The sequence below is a fragment of the Oncorhynchus gorbuscha genome, linkage group LG14, assembly GCF_021184085.1.
Source record: "Oncorhynchus gorbuscha isolate QuinsamMale2020 ecotype Even-year linkage group LG14, OgorEven_v1.0, whole genome shotgun sequence".
Taxonomy (NCBI): domain Eukaryota; kingdom Metazoa; phylum Chordata; class Actinopteri; order Salmoniformes; family Salmonidae; genus Oncorhynchus; species Oncorhynchus gorbuscha.
In genome coordinates, this window is record NC_060186.1 from 21,527,093 (window position 1) to 21,543,059 (window position 15,967).

The 15,967-nt window shown below is 48.0% G+C and overlaps 2 protein-coding genes across 4 annotated transcripts in view; one reads left to right on the forward strand and one right to left on the reverse strand.

Moving 5' to 3' along the window:
- LOC123994629 (metabotropic glutamate receptor 8-like) overlaps window positions 1-15,967 on the reverse strand; it is a 1,038,970-nt gene that overhangs the window by 171,683 nt on the left and 851,320 nt on the right. The gene's annotated exons all lie outside the window — the stretch shown is intronic.
- Window positions 885-6,293, forward strand: LOC123994633. 2 transcript variants are annotated; one of them, XM_046297472.1, is made up of 8 exons: window positions 885-3,228; window positions 3,319-3,390; window positions 3,579-3,697; window positions 3,830-3,875; window positions 4,007-4,104; window positions 4,247-4,728; window positions 4,837-5,478; window positions 5,600-6,293. In XM_046297472.1, the coding sequence occupies exons 1-8, from the start codon at window positions 3,181-3,183 to the stop codon at window positions 5,797-5,799; spliced, it is 1,707 nt and encodes a 568-aa protein (XP_046153428.1). In that variant the 5' UTR covers window positions 885-3,180; the 3' UTR covers window positions 5,800-6,293. The 2 variants fall into 2 exon arrangements, with proteins under 2 accessions (XP_046153428.1, XP_046153429.1); XM_046297473.1 differs by having other exon boundaries at window positions 4,999-5,478.

Sequence of the window (15,967 nt, forward strand, 5' to 3'; positions counted from 1 at the left end):
ATTGACTCCGCTGTCCTGGCGTCGTGAGGGAGTTTGTTCCACCATTGGGGAGCCAGAGCAGCGAACAGTTTTGACTGAGCTGAGCGGGAACTGTACTTCCTCAGTGGTAGGGAGGCGAGCAGGCCAGAGGTGGATGAACGCAGTGCCCTTATTTGGGTGTAGGGCCTGATCAGAGCCTGGAGGTACTGAGGTGCCGTTCCCCTCACAGCTCCGTAGGCAAGCACCATGGTCTTGTAGCGGATGCGAGCTTCAACTGGAAGCCAGTGGAGAGAGCGGAGGAGCGGGGTGACGTGAGAGAACTTGGGAAGGTTGAACACTAGACGGGCTGCGGCGTTCTGGATGAGTTGTAGGGGTTTAATGGCACAGGCAGGGAGCCCAGCCAACAGCGAGTTGCAGTAATCCAGACGGGAGATGACAAGTGCCTGGATTAGGACCTGCGCCGCTTCCTGTGTGAGGCAGGGTCGTACTCTGCGGATGTTGTAGAGCATGAACCTACAGGAACGGGCCACCGCCTTGATGTTAGTTGAGAACGACAGTTTGTTGTCCAGGATCACGCCAAGGTTCTTAGCGCTCTGGGAGGAGGACACAATGGAGTTGTCAACCGTGATGGCGAGATCATGGAACGGGCAGTCCTTCCCCGGGAGGAAGAGCAGCTCTGTCTTGCCGAAGTTCAGCTTGAGGTAGATAGATAGCTTGAGTGTAGATCGAGATAGTTAAAAAGAAAAATACTGTAAGGCTTGAGACAATTGAAACATGGATTGTGTATGTGTGCCATTCAGAGGGTGAATAAGAAAGATAAAATATTTACTTGCCTTTCAACAGGGCATGGTAGTAGGTGCCAGGGGAACCAATTTGTGTCACGTACTGCAAAGCTGCTGATTTTTATGCTCAACCGTTTCCAGTCTGTATTAAGAATGTCCACCACTCAAAAGACACAGCCAACTTGACACAACTGTGGGAAGCATTGGAGTCAACATGGGCCAGCATCCCTGAGAAAATGGCTGGCAATAATGTTTAAATGATTGTTGATGAACTATCATTGACATAGGCACAGTGACAAAACAGCCAGGAATCCTGGCTCAGTAACAACCATACTGTATATTCCCACAAGAGGGAGCCAAGGCACAATCCCATGTGTGCTTTGGTCTAACTCTGACTCAACATCTTCAGTAGACCTCCCAGGAATATCCCCACCCCACAGGCAGGTTCAACACACCAGGAGAAGTTATAATCACATCTAGTGTTACCAGTGTGCTGGAGTTTCATTTCCACTCATGTTCAACAAACCTACAGGGAATGGGAGAGAACCAAAAAGTTGTATTTACTGTAATTCAACATCAATGCTGACAGGAGGGAACATTTCAGTTGGAGCATGTCCAGGTTTATATGGCTGTGTTTAGACAGCCCACTTCAGATCTTTTTTTTGAGTAATTCAGGGATGCAAACTGATGAGGGCCCAAAAAGGTGAAACATTCTAAAATATCCACAATAGGGGGAAGGAAGGTTTTAACTAATTAAACAACAAAGACTATGATCTACATTATCAGTCTCTGTGTGTAAAATAAAACGTGGTTAATGTGAACCTCTCACTGTTAAAAAATGTGTAGAAATCAATCCAATGTTATTTGTTGCCAAGACTTTACTGCATAAGACACTCAAGTCTTGACGCCTCATTTTCACCCAATTCTCTCATTCTGAAAATTAACCACAACGTTACTGTAGAGGGAAAACATTAGTTCATAGATAGTTAGTTCGTTAACATTTCACACAGATTGCCAGGGTCCAGTAAGCAACTACGTTAACAATATAACTTGAGGAACGGCAAGAAGTCGTATACCAGTTAATACTATAGCGAGTTGGTTCGTTTACTAACGTTAGCTTATCCGATGTTGTAACGTTCCTGTTAGCTAGTTGTCTGACTTCATTACCCAGCTAATTCTCACACCATAAACTAAATTATTTGATCAGCCAAGTTGGATAGTGTTGCTCAATATTTCTCTGGCTAGCTAATGCGGAGAATTCGATCCAACGAGCAAGATACTTGGTGCTGAAATACTTGGATATTTCAGCACCATGGACAACAGTGAAATCGGCAAAGCGAGATCTGTCATTCAGCACCACATGACAGTAGACAGCAGCCATCTCATGTGAAGTTGGCACTGGGGAAATCCCATCTAATGAGAAACGAGGCCAAGGAGGCAAAAAGACTGAAGGAAAAGACTCCCACAGAAATTCTATGCTAAACTGTTTCTGCCACATTCATTTCAAATGTTATATCTTTCGATTTGTAAATAATAGGGAATACATTTGCAAATAATTTCAACTGATTAATCAAACTACACTGTTTAGCTTTGGTGTGTCTGTGCATCATACCTACAACTGTAAGCAATTCCGTTCTCAAATGTCTGTTTAATGTGAGAAACAAAATGAAAAACAACTGTTAGACTATTACAATGCGGACTGTCATGCATTTTTATATTACCAACAAGACAACGAAGTGATGGTCTATACGCGACATGGAGACATTTGTAGTATACTTCTCCCACCCAGCAAAAGCTCCCACGCTGAGCAATATTTTTTTACTAAACTATTATGCATATAATCCAAGTCATACGTTTAGTGTCATTGATACTCTTATTTTTAACCAATTAGCGTTGCAAGTGTACCTTATCTCAATTCAGAGCTCGGAAATATTGGAATAACGTGCTTAAGAGGACTGACACAACAGGGGAATACAACAATCACATTTTCAATTGACAATCATTGCTTTAAATAGTTACGGTTAATAGATGTGTATAGGCATTGGTAAACAATTAATTTCACTTGTAAACCAAGGTTGTATTAGTAGGTCTAAGCAACATGCAGCTGGATACCTGCGTAATGAATCGAAAACAGGTTCCAATCCTCATATATACACATTATGACGAAATAAAGAGCTTAATCTTTCAAGACATAAAGACATAGAAGCATACCCATTTATAAAGGTTCTACACATTCCATTTCTCCATAGCAATAGAATGTAAACATTCTATTTTGTGCCAAACATTACTTACAACTCAATTCTAAGTGCAGCATATTGGACGACTCCACAGTAATTGATCATTCGCGACTTTAACTTATTCCTGTTATCTCTAGAGCATCTCGTATATCTATAGCGCTGCGTTTCTACCCCATCTTACCATGGATAGGGTTTGGTGCATTCCGGAGTTCACGTATGGTCCCACAAAGGTAATCTTTGGAGATATTAATTTTTGCATACTGTGAATGCCTGTGCACAATGTGCATAACAAAGCATCATTATTGTCATTCTCTTCAAAGGAATTCTGCAGAAGCAGCCTTTATTTCCAGACTCTGCAGGCCTGCTGGGAGGAAACATATTACAATAAACAGGTAAGATTCATCCCAAAAAAACATAAACAACAGAAAGAGAGTTGTATTTCAAGACAGTTTAGAGAAGATGGTCATAAGAGTTCTTAATAACACTCGCAAATTGTGATGCATGAACAGTCGTGAAATGTTGTGAGAGGCCCTTCAGATTGCACATGATATGGTATTTCACACCTTACCTCATCTTGCAGAAGAAGCTCATGGTCCACTACCTGCTGCTCCAGAGTCAAGGCCAGATCCCGCACCATGTCACCACGGAGCACATGAGCGACTGGTTGGTGTCTCAGGGCAAAAAATCCCTTAGGGAGAGGTGAGTACCACGTCATCACTCACCTTCACTGCCATTCCCTGCCACCAGCAGCACTCCAAGAGGTGTGGGTAAAATAAACAACAGAAAAATCGGAAGCCAGGAAAGTTGAATTGCTCTGTGTTTTATTTGAAGGGTGTGGAAGGAAACCCTGGAGGAGGGGAATGACCTCGCTCGGCTGGTAAGACAATGAGAGTTAGACACATACTTCAAGTCAGTGAGCTCTTTACTAGCCTTTCAACAACTAGTTAGTACAGCAGAATAGACATGTTGTGAAATTTCACTAATCAGACTTCCTGTTTTTTATGGCAGACATGGGAAGTCAACACTTGCCTAAAAATGATAGACATAGAGCACGAGGCTGTCTGCAAGCTCCGCCGCTCCTTGCACCCCACCTCGCCAGCTGACATGTGAGTTCCATGTACTGCCCTGCATATGACTTGATCCATTTATCGACACATCTGTAACTCTGCAGAAACAGACTAAAACAATGTTCTCTGTGAGCACATTGCACATCGTTCAGCTTTGTATTCTTGTTTTTATTGATTTCAGCGACCCTAAGGTCCACAGCATCGTGGAAAGAGCTGTAAGGAGCATTATGGGCGAGCTGTCCAATGAGCCCCATAGCAACCTGCTCAGCCCATCCCAGGTGGTTGTGGAGGTGGTGCCCAGGCTCCTCCTGGCCCTGTGGATTCAGCCAAAGGAAGGCCATTCAGGGCACCCAATCCTAGTAAGCGGGATGGCCGTGGGCATGGTGGCGGCCGTAGTGGAGAAGCTCTCCAGCATGTTAAGGGCCCCTTCCCCTCAAATCCCTTTCTCCCGCGCTGCGGCTTTTGAATCTGTGTGGTCAATCCTCGGGAGAATCAGTCTGTCCTTCTCCACGGATGACCTCCAGAGCCCATTTTATGTGAGATCTGTCTGTGCCTTTGTGGCTGATGAAGTCCAGAGCTGCTTCCAGCCCCCTGCAGCCACCTTACCAGTCCTCCCTGTCGTCGCTGTGGCCGTCTCCACTGCACCTCCAGACATCCTAGCAGGTGAGTAGCAATGATAGAGAGCACTCTGACAGATGCCTGTTGTGATGACATCTCGGTGACTTGTAGTAGGAGAGCTCATCAGGATTGCTGTTGTCACTTCTAACACAGAGGCAGACCCGGCATCTTCCCACCTGGACGTCGTGGACATCACCCATAACATACAGGCAGACCAGGCATCTTCCCACCTGGAAGTTGCGGACATCGGCCCTAAAACAGAGGCAGACAGAGCTTGTTCCCACATGGAGGTTGTGGACATCACCACTAACACAGATGCAGACTCGGCGTCTTCCCACCTGGACGTCGTGGACATCACCGCTAACATAGAGGCAGACCCTGCTTCTTCCCACCTTGAGGTTGTGGACATCACCCATAACATACAGGCAGACAAGTCATCTTCCCACCTGGAAGTTGCGGACATCGGCCCTAAAACAGAGGCAGACAGAGCTTGTTCCCACTTGGAGGTTGTGGAAATCACCCCTAAGACAGAGGCAGACCCGGCTAATTCACACCTGGAGGTTCAGGACATCACACCTAAGACACAACAAGATCCAGCTTCTTCCCACTTTGCTGTGAACATCACCCGTAACAAAGAGGCAGATCTGGTTTCTTTCCACCTAAATGTTGTGGACATCACCCCTAATAGAGAGGCAGAGCCCATCTCTTCCCTCTTGGAGGTTGTGGATGTCACACCTGAAGAAAGGACTCTCAAGATGGCCGCCTTTGCCTCTCAGCCAACTGACATCCAAGCAGGTGAGTAACACTGACAGGTGCCGTTTGTCATGACATCTTAGTAGAACCTTTCAACTAGCCAGTGTTTAGAACCTACGGTTCGCATTTGTTTACATTCTGTCCCTCTTTTCTCCCTTTCCAGAGGATGTTGCTGTGGTCATCCCAGATGTCACCCCACACGTCACCAAGGATGTGACACTGGATGTTCCATGCAGAGCTGCATGCAAAGGGAAAGTCCGGCAATTTTTTTCAGGCTTTGGAGGGCAGTGTGCTGCTGCGCCTGCCACAAGGAAGAGGAGGAACAAGATTAGTTATTCATCAGACCTTCAGAAATGGGATTGAACCATAGACCATTAAATTATTTGCATCATAATAATTGGATTCAATTCTGCTTTTCCTGTTTACTACTTAATGTCAGAACATTTCTATAAACTTTCACTTTGCAAGTGTGGAGTAGGTTGTGTAAGTAAGTGGGAAACATCTCAATTTTAATGCTTTTAATTATTTACTTACTACATGTAAAAAAAAGAAAGATAGTACTACTTGACTACAACAGAAAATGGAGGGAGCTCAACCAACGTTGAGTTGAGGTGCAACCAAAACCTTTAATCACCATAGAAAAGGAAACAGCGCAACTCTTGCTCACTATAAAAAATGCATTGTTTTATTCAAGCAAGGTTAAAAGATGAACATTTTGACCTAGTCTATGACAATATGCAAGTTGTGTTTGCCCAGGAAAAGGGTGACCCAGACTCACCCTGGTTCTTGAGGGTTGCAGACAGTGAAAAGATATCATTAAGTAAATGGGACTTTTGAAATATTGAATAAAAATCTTTAATGAACATGAATTTAAATACAACTGACTTGAGGATCAGAGCAGGCTGGCTGACTGGCTAGCCCTGAAAGCCTTCTAATTCTGTGTGGTTCATCTCAGCCAATAGGTTGTGTGTGTTGTCTTTCTCTCTGTGGGTGTGAATCACTATGACCTCTCCCTTGGCCTGCCTGTTGGCCTGATCAGAAAGGCTTGTCATCTCTTTCCTTGCTCGCATGAGCAGGAGGAATGGCATCTGGGGTAACCTCCTCCTCTCCCACCTCGCCCTACTGTCTGTGTTCGACGGAGGTCACTTGTTCTCTCTCCCTGGGTGTTGGATAATTCCTCCTCCACTGTGTCGGATAGTTCCTCCTCCACTGTGTCTTTGTGAGCTTGAGGGGAGTTATACTGTTCTGGCTACCTCTTTAGGGGTGTGCACCTTAAATCTCTTTCGGTTTTTTGGGGGGTTCTGTTGTTTTGGAGAGAGTCTGAAGTTCGATCTCTAGCAATGAGTGTGGGGGCTGTCCTGTGGGGGTGTCCTACTCCCTCCTAAACTGTAAGAATCATAAAACACGGGACGAGATGTTAAAAACTGTCCATTGTGCCAATAGATGGAATGCACTCGCATGAGATTTGCCGTGATGTTGACAGAGTGGCATGGGAGGTTTATTTCTTAGACTGGGGTAAGATGTCAATTTTTGGGACACATCCTCAGCAGTGTGCCTTCGAATCAGTGGGTGTTTCGGCCTTTAATCACTAAACACCCTCATCAGAGGTGGCCAGCTAAAGGGTGATCAAGCCTTAGCTTGTGTCCCATGCCCAATTAAGATGTCCAACGGGACAATGCAAGGCAGGGGCGTCCTCTACCCTGAGCCAGCCATACAGCTGACCGCATACCTCATATGCCCTCCTCAAGTTGGAGGAATCTGAATTGGGTTCTCAGGTGGGGTTGGGGGGTCATGAAGTTATAACCCAGCAAGGGTTCTTCCGTTTGATCCAGATCCACTGGCTGCCTCTTTCAGCTGCTTGAGAAACTGCTCTGACGGTCTGCCGCAGAGCCTGTCCATGGATTCCAAGTTATTTCAGCAACCTGATAATGGAAGAAGCCACGAATCCTTTGCATCCCACTTCAACTGGCCAGACCTTTGCATTCCAGCCACGCTGAGTTGCGTCTGCTGCCAACTCTGTGTAACGCAGTTTCTTACGCTCGTAGGCCTCTTCAACAGAATTCTCCCACGGGACTGTGAGCTCTATGATGTACACAGCCTTTCGTGAAGGGGACCAGAGTACCATGTCTGGCCTAAGGTTGGTAGAAGCAATCTCAGGTGGAAAAATGAGTTGCTGGCCAATATCGACAAGCAATTTCCAGTCCCGGGCTATGGCTTGGTGTCCAGTTTCTGGCTTTGTAGGAGGATACTTGGGCCTTTTCTGTCCCTCCTGGATGAATTTTGTTGTTTTGACGGGATTGCATGTTTATGGAGGTAATGAATTGGTTGCACTACTCTTGGTCTCAAGTGCTGCAGCCAGGCTCTTGAGGACCTGATTGTGCCTCCAGGTGTAGCGGCCTTGTGAGAGGCGGGTCTTGCAACCTGTCATTATATGCCTGAGAGTCGCTGGAGCTGGGCAGAGGGGGCAGGTCGAGTCCTCGCCATACCATTACATTACATTTTACATTTAAGTCATTTAGCAGACGCTCTTCTCCAGAGCGACTTACAAATTGGTGCATTCACCTTATGACATCCAGTGGGACAGTCACTTAACAATAGTGCATCTAAAACTTAGGGGGGGTGGGGTGAGAGGGATTACTTAACCTATCCTAGGTATTCCTTAAAGAGGTGGGGTTTCAGGTGTCTCCGGAAGGTGGTGATTGACTCCGCTGTCCTGGCGTCGTGAGGGAGTTTGTTCCACCATTGGGGGGCCAGGGCAGCTAACAGTTTTGACTGGGCTGAGCGGGAGCTGTACTTCCTCAGTGGTAGGGAGGCGAGCAGGCCAGAGGTGGATGAACGCAGTGCCCTTGTTTGGGTGTAGGGCCTGATCAGAGCCTGGAGGTACTGAGGTGCCGTTCCCCTCACAGCTCCGTAGGCAAGCACCATGGTCTTGTAGCGGATGCGAGCTTCAACTGGAAGCCAGTGGAGAGAACGGAGGAGCGGGGTGACGTGAGAGAACTTGGGAAGGTTGAACACCAGACGGGCTGCGGCGTTCTGGATGAGTTGAAGGGGTTTAATGGCACAAGCAGGGAGCCCAGCCAACAGCGAGTTGCAGTAATCCAGACGGGAGATGACAAGTGCCTGGATTAGGACCTGCGCCGCTTCCTGTGTGAGGCAGGGTCGTACTCTGCGGATGTTGTAGAGCATGAACCTACAGGAACGGGCCACCGCCTTGATGTTAGTTGAGAACGACAGGGTGTTGTCCAGGATCACGCCAAGGTTCTTGGCGCTCTGGGAGGAGGACACAATGGAGTTGTCAACCGTGATGGCGAGATCATGGAACGGGCAGTCCTTCCCGGGAGGAAGAGCAGCTCCGTCTTGCCGAGGTTCAGCTTGAGGTGGTGATCCGTCATCCACACTGATATGTCTGCCAGACATGCAGAGATGCGATTCACCACCTGGTCATCAGAAGGGGGAAAGGAGAAGATTAATTGTGTGTCGTCTGCATAGCAATGATAAGAGAGACCATGTGAGGTTATGACAGAGCCAAGTGACTTGGTGTATAGCGAGAATAGGAGAGGGCCAAGAACAGAGCCCTGGGGACACCAGTGGTGAGAGCGCGTGGTGAGGAGACAGATTCTCGCCACGCCACCTGGTAGGAGCGACCTGTCAGGTAGGACGCAATCCAAGCGTGGGCCGCGCCGGAGATGCCCAACTCGGAGAGGGTGGAGAGGAGGATCTGATGGTTCACAGTATCGAAGGCAGCCGATAGATCTAGAAGGATGAGAGCAGAGGAGAGAGAGTTAGCTTTAGCAGTGCGGAGCGCCTCCGTGATACAGAGGAGAGCAGTCTCAGTTGAATGACTAGTCTTGAAACCTGACTGATTTGGATCAAGAAGGTCATTCAGAGAGAGATAGCGGGAGAGCTGGCCAAGGACGGCACGTTCAAGAGTTTTGGAGAGAAAAGAAAGAAGGGATACTGGTCTGTAATTGTTGACATCGGAGGGATCGAGTGTAGGTTTTTTCAGAAGGGGTGCAACTCTCGCTCTCTTGAAGACGGAAGGGACCATTGATGTAGATTTTTTGGTGATGGAAGCACATCATAAACAGCTCTTATGATGAAGCTGATGTTGCTTGCCTCCATTTGCTTGCCTCCATTTGCCAAAGCTCACTCCAGTTGATTTTTCTCCTCTCCAGGCCTTCCCACCGCATCCATTGCCCTTGTTTAGCAAGAGAGACAGCCTTTGCACTTCTTGCAGTCTCCTCCTGTCTGCGCACCTCCTCGACCACCAGCTTCCTGCGTTCAGATGTTGTTTCCTTATGGAACGTTGGTTTGCTTGCTGCCAGGCCAAAGCCTCCTCTTCCATGCTGGATATTCCCCACAATGTCTTGGTGTCTCAGGGCTGATGTTGCTTGCTGCACAGCCTTGGATGATGTCCATTTCCGTCCAGTTTGTAGGGAAGGTGCAGCCCTGCTAATGGTCTGGTCTTTGGAGTCCTTCAATGTCATCTGAAGTCTTACTTTAGAGCACTTGTACTCCTCTATTAGACTTGTAAGAGGTAGTTCAAGGACCCCTTTGCCATAGAGGCCGATGTTACTCAGGCATCGTGGGACACCCAGCCATTTCTTCACGTATGAGGTAATGGTTCGCTCCATCTTCTCCACTGTTGTTATTGGGACCTCATAGACGGTGAGTGGCCACATTACCCCGGGGAGAAGTCCAAACTGTAGGCACTAAAGCTTGAGCCTCCCAGGCAGTAGGGTCTTGTTGATGTTCTCAAGACCGTCGGCGATGTCCTGCCTTACTTGCTGCATTTGATCTTTATCCCGGAGGCTTTCGTTGTACCATCTACCCAGGCTCTTGATGGGTTGCTCAGAGATCGTTGGTATCGGGTCATCTCCAATGCAGAACCACACATCTTTAAGCTGTCCCTTGACTGTGGGGATGCTTCGAGATTTGCTTGGCTTGATTTTCATCCGGGCCCACTTGATGTTATCATTTAACATTTACATTTAAGTCATTTAGCAGACGCTCTTATTCAGAGCGACTTACAAATTGGTGCATTCACCTTATGACATCCAGTGGAACAGTCACTTTACGATAGTGCATCTAAATCTTAAAGGGGGGGGAAATACTTATCCTATCCTAGGTATTCCTTAAAGAGGTGGGGTTTCAGGTGTCTCCGGAAGGTGGTGATTGACTCCGCTGTCCTGGCGTCGTGAGGGAGTTTGTTCCACCATTGGGGGGCCAGAGCAGCGAACAGTTTTGACTGGGCTGAGCGGGAGCTGTACTTCCTCAGTGGTAGGGAGGCGAGCAGGCCAGAGGTGGATGAACGCAGTGCCCTTGTTTGGGTGTAGGGCCTGATCAGAGCCTGGAGGTACTGAGGTGCCGTTCCCCTCACAGCTCCGTAGGCAAGCACCATGGTCTTGTAGCGGATGCGAGCTTCAACTGGAAGCCAGTGGAGAGAACGGAGGAGCGGGGTGACGTGAGAGAACTTGGGAAGGTTGAACACCAGACGGGCTGCGGCGTTCTGGATGAGTTGAAGGGTTTAATGGCACAGGCAGGGAGCCCAGCCAACAGCGAGTTGCAGTAATCCAGACGGGAGATGACAAGTGCCTGGATTAGGACCTGCGCCGCTTCCTGTGTGAGGCAGGGTCGTACTCTGCGGATGTTGTAGAGCATGAACCTACAGGAACGGGCCACCGCCTTAATGTTGGTTGAGAACGACAGGGTGTTGTCCAGGATCACACCAAGGTTCTTAGCGCTCTGGGAGGAGGACACAATGGAGTTGTCAACCGTGATGGCGAGATCATGGAACGGGCAGTCCTTCCCCGGGAGGAAGAGCAGCTCCGTCTTGCCGAGGTTCAGCTTGAGGTGGTGATCCGTCATCCACACTGATATGTCTGCCAGACATGCAGAGATGCGATCGCCACCTGGTCATCAGAAGGGGAAAGGAGAAGATTAGTTGTGTGTCGTCTGCATAGCAATGATAGGAGAGACCATGTGAGGTTATGACAGAGCCAAGTGACTTGGTGTATAGCGAGAATAGGAGAGGGCCTAGAACAGAGCCCTGGGGGACACCAGTGGTGAGAGCGCGTGGTGAGGAGACAGATTCTCGCCACGCCACCTGGTAGGAGCGACCTGTCAGGTAGGACGCAATCCAGCGTGGGCCGCGCCGGAGATGCCCAACTCGGAGAGGGTGGAGAGGAGGATCTGATGGTTCACAGTATCGAAGGCAGCAGATAGATCTAGAAGGATGAGAGCAGAGGAGAGAGAGTTAGCTTTAGCAGTGCGGAGCGCCTCCGTGATACAGAGGAGAGCAGTCTCAGTTGAATGACTAGTCTTGAAACCTGACTGATTTGGATCAAGAAGGTCATTCAGAGAGAGATAGCGGGAGAGCTGGCCAAGGGCGGCACGTTCAAGAGTTTTGGAGAGAAAAGAAAGAAGGGATACTGGTCTGTAATTGTTGACATCGGAGGGATCGAGTGTAGGTTTTTTCAGAAGGGGTGCAACTCTCGCTCTCTTGAAGACGGAAGGGACGTAGCCAGCGGTCAGTGATGAGTTGATGAGCGAGGTGAGGTAAGGGAGAAGGTCTCCGGAAATGGTCTGGAGAAGAGGGGAGGGGATAGGGTCGAGCGGGCAGGTTGTTGGGCGGCCGGCCGTCACAAGACGCGAGATTTCATCTGGAGAGAGAGGGGAGAAAGAGGTCAGAGCACAGGGTAGGGCAGTGTGAGCAGAACCAGCGGTGTCGTTTGACTTAGCAAACGAGGATCGGATGTCGTCGACCTTCTTTTCAAAATGGTTGACGAAGTCGTCTGCAGAGGGGGAGGAGGATTCAGGAGGGAGGAGAAGGTGGCAAAGAGCTTCCTAGGGTTAGAGGCAGATGCTTGGAATTTAGCGTGGTAGAAAGTGGCTTTAGCAGCAGAGACAGAGGAGGAAAATGTAGAGAGGAGGGAGTGAAAGGATGCCAGGTCCGCAGGGAGGCGAGTTTTCCTCCATTTCCGCTCGGCTGCCCGGAGCCCTGTTCTGTGAGCTCGCAATGAGTCATCGAGCCACAGAGTGGGAGGGGAGGACCGAGCCGGCCTGGAGGATAGGGGACATAGAGAGTCAAAGGATGCAGAGAGGGAGGAGAGGAGAGTTGAGGAGGCAGAATCAGGAGATAGGTTGGAGAAGGTTTGAGCGGAGGGAAGAGATGATAGGATGGAAGAGGAGAGAGTAGCGGGGGAGAGAGAGCGAAGGTTGGGACGGCGCGATACCATCCAGTAGGGGCAGTGTGGGAGGTGTTGGATGAGAGCGAGAGGGAAAAGGATACAAGGTAGTGGTCGGAGACTTGGAGGGGAGTTGCAGTGAGGTTAGTGGAAGAACAGCATCTAGTAAAGATGAGGTCGAGCGTATTGCCTGCCTTGTGAGTAGGGGGGGAAGGTGAGAGGGTGAGGTCAAAAGAGGAGAGGAGTGGAAAGAAGGAGGCAGAGAGGAATGAGTCAAAGGTAGATGTGGGGAGGTTAAAGTCGCCCAGAACTGTGAGAGGTGAGCCGTCCTCAGGAAAGGAGCTTATCAAGGCATCAAGCTCATTGATGAACTCTCCGAGGGAACCTGGAGGCGATAAATGATAAGGATGTTAAGCTTGAAAGGGCTGGTAACTGTGACAGCATGGAATTCAAAGGAGGCGATAGACAGATGGGTAAGGGGAGAAAGAGAGAATGACCACTTGGGAGAGATGAGGATCCCGGTGCCACCACCCCGCTGACCAGAAGCTCTCGGGGTGTGCGATAACACGTGGGCGGACGAAGAGAGAGCAGTAGGAGTAGCAGTGTTGTCTGTGGTGATCCATGTTTCCGTTAGTGCCAAGAAGTCGAGGGACTGGAGGGAGGCATAGGCTGAGATGAACTCTGCCTTGTTGACCGCAGATCGGCAATTCCAGAGGCTACCGGAGACCTGGAACTCCACGTGGGTCGTGCGCGCTGGGACCACCAGATTAGGGTGGCCGCGGCCACGCGGTGTGGAGCATTTGTATGGTCTGTGCAGAGAGGAGAGAACAGGGATAAACAGACACATAGTTAACAGGCTACAGAAGAGGCTACGCTAATGCAAAGGAGATTGGAATGACAAGTGGGCTACACGTCTCGAATGTTCAGAAAGTTAAGCTACGTAGCAAGAATCTTATTGACTAAAATGATTAAAATGATACAGTACTGCTGAAGTAGGCTAGCTGGCAGTGGGTGCGTTGTTGACACTACACTAATCAAGTCGTTCCGTTGAGTGTAATAGTTTCTACAGTGCTGCTATTCGGGGGCTAGCTGGCTAACTAGTAGTGTTGTTTACGTTACGTTGCGTTAAAAGAACGACAATAGCTGGCTAGCTAACCTAGAAAATCACTCTAGACTACACAATTTTCTTTGATACAAAGACGGCTATGTAGCTAGCTATGTAGCTAGCTACGATCAAACAAATCAAACAGTTGTACTGTAATGAAATGAAATGAAAATGTGATACTACCTGTGAATGCGACCGGGTTGTTGAGTTCTATTCAGAAGACGTTGGCTAGCGTTGGCTAGCTAGCAGAGTCTCCTACGTTAAGGACGACAAATAGCTGGCTAGCTAACCTCGGTAAATTAAGATAATCACTCTAAGACTACACACTCTAAACCTAAACAACACAATTATCTTGGAACGAAGATACGAAGACAGCAAAGACAGCTATGTAGCTAGCTAACACTACACTGATCAAGTCGTTCAGTTGAGTGTAATAGTTTCTCCAGTGCAGCTAATCAGTGGACGTTAGCTAGCTGGCTAGTGAAGACTACGTTAGGACGGCGGAATACGATAATTACGCAATTATCTTTGATACAAAGACGGCTATGTAGCTAGCTGAGAAGAAATTGCTAAGATTAGACAAATCAAACCGTTGTGCAATAATGAAATATAATGAAATGTAAAAAGTTGCGGGAGCGAAGCGCCGATGTGACTTTATGGGTTGGTTATGTAGGCTTCTTCTAACCTATCGCTTTATACTACATATAATAAATACGATTAAATAGTATCTTTACATTTAAAAACCAAAGTCTATCAAAATTCCAGTCATTCCAATAAATGTTATACCCCTTGATCTTGAAGGATAGGACTTGGAAATATGGAAGTATAGATTAGCCAAATTGTTTTACCTGAGCATAACCTCAACTAAGGATTTATTAGCAAGTCCTACTATGTTGTTTATGATTTTGTGTCATGGAGGACTGATTGGGCTCATTGATTCGAGTTGAAAAATAAATGTTGCGCTCATGGAATGGCATGCTGAGAGCTACTGAAAATGGCTATTTACAAGTTTTGCAAGTAGCCGCCTGGTGCATGCTGCAGTGGTGGTCAGTGTAGTCATGCCATCCATGTATGCTCGGATAGGTGGGAGACGGAGCCCTTCCTTAGTTCTCTCACCGCCGACCACCCATCTCGATGCCCTGATGATGACTTCCATGGCCATAGTGAAGGCCAGAGGAGAAATTGTACAGCCTGCCATTATGCCTACTTCCAAGCGCTGCCATGTTGTTGTGAAGTCAGGTGTTGTGAAACACAATTGCAGGTCTTGGAAATAGGCCTTTACCAGTGTAGTGATGGGTTCTGGTACGTGGAATATGTTGAAGGATTCCCAGAGGAGTTCATGGGGAACTGAGCCAAAGGCATTGGCCAGGTCGAGGAAGATGACATAGAGGTCTCTCTTGTCCTTCTTAGCTGTTTGGATCTGGTGCCAAATCATACTAGTATGTTCCAGGCAACCAGAGAAACCAGGAATGCCTGCTTTCTGTACAGATGTATCAATGTACTTTCCAGATAAGTGGACAGCCTCTGTGCTATTATACTGAAAAATATCTTCCCTTCGACGTTGAGAAGGGAGATTGGTCGGAATTGACTGATGTCTGTCGCATCCTTCTCTTTCGGGATTAGCACACCACCAGCCCTTCGCCATACCTTTGGTATTATTTCCTTCTGCCACACTATCCTCATGAGCCTCCAAAGAAAGCGTAGAACATCCGGGGCGTTCTTGTAGAGCTTGTATGGTACTCCATTAGGCCCAGGAGCCGAGGCCGCTCTTGCTCTTCGGACAACGTTCTCTACTTCCCTCAATTTAGGAGGGTTAGTGTCCAGATTGAATTCTGGTGGTTGAATAGGTGGGATGTCATGTGGGATGACTATCTGCTCATGCCTTTTCATGTCCTGGTGGACCTTCTCCAGATGTTCTTCCAGTTCTGGCTTTGGAGTTTTTAGGATTCCGCACTTTTCCTTTGCGAAGAGATCTTTGACAAACTTAAAGGTTTTTTTATAGAACCGTGTTCTTGAGTGTTCCTTCTTCCTACGAAGTTTCCTTAAGTTTTCCGCTCTTCGCAAGGTTGCCAGCCAACATTTAATATCTGCTTGGAGTAGCATGAGACCTTCTCTCTCTGCATCAGAGGCCTTCTTCCACTGCTTCCTCAGCTGCCTTCTCTCTCTGACAAGTATCTCGATCTCCTGCTGTCTCCTAGATTTGGCTGGCGCGGGTAGATAATGTCTCCCATCCTTTCAA